We start from the raw sequence: 6,531 nt of genomic DNA on the forward strand, positions 1-6,531 counted from the left end.
TTGTCACCAGGGTAATAACTCTGGTTGTTTCCAACTGGATGAGAACATCGTGCGGACCAGTATCATGCGGCTTAAGCCCTCGCTTTCTTGTGGACCAGATGGTATTCCTGCCGCCATTCTAAAAACATATACAAACATATTCGTTCCTGTGTTGACTTCAATGTTTAATAACTGTCTCTGGTCTGGCACGTTCCCTCGCTCATGGAAAATCTCTCGCGTATTCCCTGTATTCAAGTCAGGCCCAAAAACTGACGCCATAAACTATAGGCCAGTCTCGCTCCTTTGTTCTGCCTCTAAAACATTTGAGTTATCTCTTCATATGGTCTTGTCTTTCTCACTTAAACACGTCCGCATTCCTAATCAACATGGCTTTATGCGTGGTCGTTCAACTTCTACAAACCTCGCGTGCTTCATGGAGCAGGCCTTCCCAGCAATCGTTGGTAGAAGCCAGCTTGATGTGGTCTACTGTGACATGAGCAAGGCCTTTGATGTAGTCAACCACTCGTTATTGCTTGCCAAGCTCATTCTGTTAGACGTCCACGCTTCTTTAGTGGGTCCTATACGTTGCTATCTCCAGCAGCGATATTGCTATGTAAGTGTTAACGGTCAAACTTCATTTAGGTACAAAGCAACCAGTGGTGTACCTCAGGGATCTGTTCTGGGTCCCCTTCTCTTCTCCATTTTCATTAACGATGTTGCTTCTGTAATTCACAATTCTTTTTTGTTGTATGCTGATGATATGAAAATCTTTGGCGAAGTGCGTAATATTCATGACTGTAATTATCTTCAGGCTGATATTGCGTCATTCCATCGTTGGTGCACCAAAAACGACCCAATTTTGAACCCCTCAAAAACGAAAGTTGTCTCCTATAGTAGAAAAACTCAACAGCTGCAATACTCCTATAAAATTGCAAGCACTGCATTGCCGAAGGTGACTGAAATTCGAGACTTGGGAGTACTATTTGATTCTTCTCTGACTTTCGCTTCCCACGTTACACAAGTTACCCGTCGCTCTCTTCGATGTCTGGGTGCTGTTTGCAGATATTCTAGAGAGTTTAAAGGTCCTCTTCCTTTCTTCATGTTGTATTCGACTCTCTGCTTACCTCTTCTCGAATACGGCTCTGTTGTTTGGATTGGAACTTGCAGGTCCAATAGTGACCGTATCGAAAGAGTTCAAAATAAGTTCTTTTCTATCTTTAGGCACCGTTTCCGTCATGTACAAGAAGACGCTAACGGCAGCGTGCCTTTTCTGAGAAGTCTTCCTTTCCTTCGGTGTCGACGAATGCGAGCTGATATTATGTTCCTTTATAGACTTCTTCATGGGGATATTTTGTGTGACGACTTGGTTACACTTGCCAATGTCAACTTGCCGAACAAACTTTTCCGGACATTTCGAACTTTCAGAACAGATGGTTTAAGTAGAAGACGCTCGTCCATATGCAGAATACACTGTGCATATAATGAATATTCTGATCGTCTTGATATCTTCCAGAGCTCTTTTTCTTTGTTCTCAAACGACTTCAAAACTGTTGTAGCTTAAGTGCCTTTATGTCATTGCAAATTTATGTGCCGTATTTATTTTAGGCAAATCATGTTCTTGTTTGTTTGTTTTTAACATTTCCTGGTTTTGCGTTGCTTGAATTTCTGTAGGTTTGAGTGCCAGTGCTTCTAATGCTGAGCTCTTTCAAAGTTGAAGGTTCCGAACATTTTGTTATGAAACCTCTGTTTTATGCGTATAACTTATCTCTGTCATGTTCAGTGAGCATTTCCAGTTTTTCACGTGCCTTGAACATTTCGCTGTCCGAGTGTCATGGCTTGCAACGCTAGGTCTCCTGTTTCTTTTCTTTTCTTTTTTTTTTGCTGATTTGCTTTCTGAGATTACTGTAACTATCTTTACTTTATTGTTTCTTTCATGTATACGGTTTTGTGTGTTGTGTTGTCTTGATTTTAGTTTGTTTTTATGTGTGTTTTGTATATGGTGTACCAGTACCAAGACCCTAGGCTTGTTCGTGGGCACCGAAACTTAAAGGTTGATGGATTGGTTGATTGATTATTAATATTATTATTTTGCCCCGTTATTTTGCCCGGCGAAATTTTGCCCCGTTCTCACGCCTTCTTCTTGACAGATTTCCGGGTGGCCTCGCCGTTCGACCGAGTTCCTGGCTTCTACCCCGCCGAACCTACTCCGGAAGGCGTGAATTTTCTTCGCAACTTCTGGATTTCCTGGATTTGCTGTCCGACCGAGTTTTGGCGTCTTCTGGGGCCTGCTGTACCTGCTGATGCAAAGAGACTCTTGATGCGCTTTTCTTCGACGAAGCTGCGCATCGCCTTTCATCTGGCTGCAGTTCTGCGCATCACCTGACCAGTCCCGCTTCGGCCTGGCTATATCAGCGGGTGTTTCCCATTCACCCTTCGCAGTCGGCGGCGAAATTTTGCCCCGTTCTCACGCCTTCTTCTTGACAGATTTACGGGTGGCCTCGCCGTTCGACCGAGTCCCTGGCTTCTACCCCGCCGAACCTACTCCGAAAGGCGTGAATTTTCTTCGCAACTGCTGGATTTCCTGGATTTGCTGTCCGACCGAGTTTTGGCGTCTTCTGGGGCCTGCTGTACCTGCTGATGCAAAGAGACTCTTGATGCGCTTTTCTTCGATGAAGCTGCGCATCGCCTTTCATCCGGCTGCAGTTCTGCGCATCACCTGACCAGTCCCACTTCGGCCTGGCTATATCAGCGGGTGTTTCCCATTCCCCCTTCGCAGTCGGCGGCGAAATTTTGCCCCGTTCTCACGCCTTCTTCTTGACAGGTAATAATTGGTGCCTTCTACATTAGGCTTTAATTCATTTTTCTGTTTGCCGCCGACTGCACCCTTGCTGTGTGATTTTGACTCGTTTGTTCGCAATGGCAGGAGATGAAATGTGTATTGCGTGCCAGAATGCTCTGCCGGATGACGGCAGTTTCATGAAATGCTCGGACTGTAATTACTTCTATCACCTCGGTCAGAACTGCTCGGGCATTGCACCAAACACGTTCACTACGATGGGTCAAGGAAAAAGGGACGTGTGGGTTTGCAAGACCTGTAGAGCGAGTAAGAAACGCCAGGTTGCCACCTCCCAGTCAGATGGGGTTACCAAGGTTGAGCGGCCTGAGTCAGAGTCCGCGGTGCTTTCAGAGTTGCGGAGCATAAGAAAGAGCCTAGAAATGTTGCCAGCACTCCATGAGAAAGTTGATTCCTTGTTGCTTCTTAAAGGGGGATTCGCTGGTTTATCTGCGCAAGTCCACGACTTGGAAGATTCAGTCTCTTTCATGTCTTCGCAATATGACACTGTCCTTGCTCAGAGTAAGGGCTGTCATGAACAAGTCTCCCGTTGTTCTAAGGAGGTCGATGACTTGAAAACTGTTGTCCATGAACAAGCAGCCCAGATCAACTGCACGATCAACTGAACGACACTTAACAATACAGTCGGAGGGCAAACTTAGAGATCCATGCGATGCCGGTTGAGCAGGAAGAGGACTTGCAGCAGGAACTCGCTTATCTCGCTGATAAACTGAACTTATCACATTTTTCGGCTTCTGATGTGCTCAGCGTGCACAGGCTTCCCAGCAAACGTGACACAACGCCTACCATTCTCGTTCGGTTTGCGTCCGTCCACTGCACGGAAATGTGGTTGGGAGCACGCGGCCAACTACGCGTGTTACATCAGTCGGGCGCGTTGCCGAAATTGTTCTTCAATGAAAACTTGACCAAGCGGAACCGTGACTTTGTTCTGACACGCCAGAATGGCAGCTACAGCTAACGACTACAGTTTCTGTTGGGTCAAGAGCGGCAAAATCAACGCAAAAAAAACCGAGAACGCGCCTCTCCTTCGAATTGTGAAAATCGCTGACATTGCTAAAATTGCCTAACGGACATGTCAGTTCACTTCCTTGAATTTTCCGACTTCAACGCATTTCGGCACTCCTTAAGTAATAGGTCTGAGCAGGATCTAATAATTGTTAACATTAATATTCGCAGTCTTCGAAAATACTGGGACGAATTCAGCACTCTTGCAGAATCCGCAGCTGATTTCGTTGATATTTTTGTTCTTACGGAAATAAATATCAACACACCTACTGATTTTTTTGAATTGCAGGGTTTCAGCTCGCATTTTTTCACTCGTTCATTTCGTCGAGGGGGCGGCATTGCCATTTTCATTCGCCAGCACTTTGTAGTGACACCTCTGGGTGCAACTTTGGCACATGCAGAATTATTAGCCGTTAAGGTAGCTTACGGTAGTATTTCAATGGTGCTATTAGCAATTTATCGCCCTCCCTCTAATAGTATTGCCAGATTTTTAATTGAATTGGATACCTTACTTAAACGTTTTGGTGCAGTTGATCAATTGTGCTTAACGGGGGATTTGAATATAAATTTGCTACAGCCCGCCCAATCTACAGTGGCAGATTATTTGGGAGTACTTTGTTCGTCTGGCCTTGAAAGTTTAGTCAATTTCTTCACTCGCGAAGAGGTTGTCCGCGGGAAAGTGGTTCAATCTTGTTTAGATCATATCGCTTTAAGGGCCGAACATTGCTCTTTTTCGTCTCGTTTCATCGCTCAAAGGTTGGCGGACCATTACATTGTGGCATGTCGAATATCTGATAATTCTTCTGCTCCTACTTATCAGGTAGACAGGGTACCGGTGTGTCAAGATATCCGTTTTTCTTTCGTAAATAAAAATATGTTTGACCGCTTGATTTCTAATTTTGACTGGTCGTCTCTGATAGCGGATAAACCGTCTCCTGGAACCGTGTACGCAAGCTTATGCGAGCATCTCAAATGGTTCCAGGTTTCGAGTACGGTTTCCGTGATTAGGAAGCGGAGCAAAGATTACAGTTGGCTAACCGCGGGCGACATGCAAGCTATTTCGTGTAGGGATTGCCTATGGAAGCGTGTAAAGCGCTCACCTAAAGATGAGACCCTGCGCGCGCAATACAAAAGTGCTCGCAACAGAGTTGTCGCTCTTTTAAGATCTGCCAAGCGTGCACATTTCTTCCAGAAATTCAGCCAGTGCGCAAAAAATCCAGCGAAGACATGGCATTTAATTAACAGCTTGCGTGGAAAGACTAGTAATCCCCCGGTCTTTAAAGCTTTTTTGGATGATGCGGAAACTGTGGCGGACGCTTTTAACCATGCATTCCGTATCACTCCTGATAATACTTCACCTTTAGTTGATTCTTGCTCGCTGGATAAATCTGTTCCTTCTTCGGCGTTTCTGCCTTGCCTCTCTAAATCCGAGCTCAGGTCCATACTGTTCAGTTTCCGGACTAATAAGCCTCCGGGTTATGATGGAATATGGGTAGAGACGCTTTGTAGGAACTTCGACGTTTTATCGGACGTTATTCTTTTCATTCTTAATGGATTTATTATTGGCGCAGACATTCCTAACAATTTAAAAACTGCTATCGTTAAGCCTCTCCATAAAGGAGGTCCGAAGGATAAAGTCGACTCGTATAGGCCTATATCAATACTCCCCATTCTTTCTCAAATTCTGGAAAAATACCTTTTACAAATTATGTCTTCTTTTCTGGAAACATTTTTGGTTATGTCACCTCGGCAGTATGGTTTCGTGTCTGGCCGTGGCACAATTGCTCTATTAGAAGAATTTGCTGATGACCTGTGCAATTCTGTTGATAATAACTTATTTGCATGTGCTTTATTTATTGATGTTTCTAAAGCTTTCGATTCTGTGTGTCATAATCTATTGCTAAGGAAACTCTACTTATTGGGATTCCGTGGCCCGTTTTTTTTCTCTTCTGTATAAGTATCTCTCGGAGCGCTCTCAGGTTGTTGCTACTGATGATCATTTTCATTTCAGTAGACCACTATCTATATTTGCTGGTGTTCCATAAGGTTCCATTTTGTCGCCCTTGCTTTTTAACATTTACATGAATGATTTTTCTATGTCAATTTCTAAATGTATAGTTTACCAGTACGCTGATGACACAGTCTTGGTTGCTAAACATGTGCATTATGAAAAGGTGATAAACATGCTTCAAAATGACATTTGTAATGCTGTGCATTGGTTCTCCGAAAATTGCCTTAAAATCAATTCCCGTAAAACAAAACTACTCTCTTTCCGTAATCCGTTGAAAACTACTGTGATTAACGCTCCTGTTTATATTCATGATCACCAGTGCACCACCTGCGAGTGTGCAGTTGTAAATTATGTTGATTCTATTAAATCTTTAGGCGTTACTTTTGATTCCGCACTATCTTGGCATGAACACTTAGCGTATATCTGTGGGAAGCTCCGAAGTGTGGCTTGTGTGCTTTACAACATTAAATAGTTCGTTCCCTTTCACGTCAAGAAAAGTATTGCGCATGCCCTCGCCTATAGTGTACTAAGGTATGGGATAACCATTTTTTATTTTTGTTCATCCCGTTGGAAAGCTCGCGTGAACAGCCTATTGAAAAATATATTGATGTCTATCACTTATGGATTTCCGTTGACAGATGTTCAGGATATATTCAAAACTTTTAATTTTGCGTCATTTGAT

General features: G+C 43.8%; 1 protein-coding gene across 1 annotated transcript in view; it reads left to right on the plus strand.

The window, feature by feature from the left end:
* Positions 1-2,362, plus strand: part of LOC144178042 (uncharacterized) — a 28,281-nt gene extending 25,919 nt beyond the window's left edge. Inside the window, exon 5 of the mRNA XM_077705576.1 lies at positions 2,127-2,362. Coding sequence (XP_077561702.1) covers positions 2,127-2,362 — 236 coding nt within the window. The remainder of the gene's footprint in view (positions 1-2,126) is intronic.
* The last annotated feature ends 4,169 nt before the right edge of the window (positions 2,363-6,531 follow it).

Source organism: Haemaphysalis longicornis, unplaced genomic scaffold, assembly GCF_048455015.1.
Source record: "Haemaphysalis longicornis isolate Haplotype H1 unplaced genomic scaffold, Haemaphysalis longicornis Haplotype H1 scaffold_39, whole genome shotgun sequence".
Taxonomy (NCBI): domain Eukaryota; kingdom Metazoa; phylum Arthropoda; class Arachnida; order Ixodida; family Ixodidae; genus Haemaphysalis; species Haemaphysalis longicornis.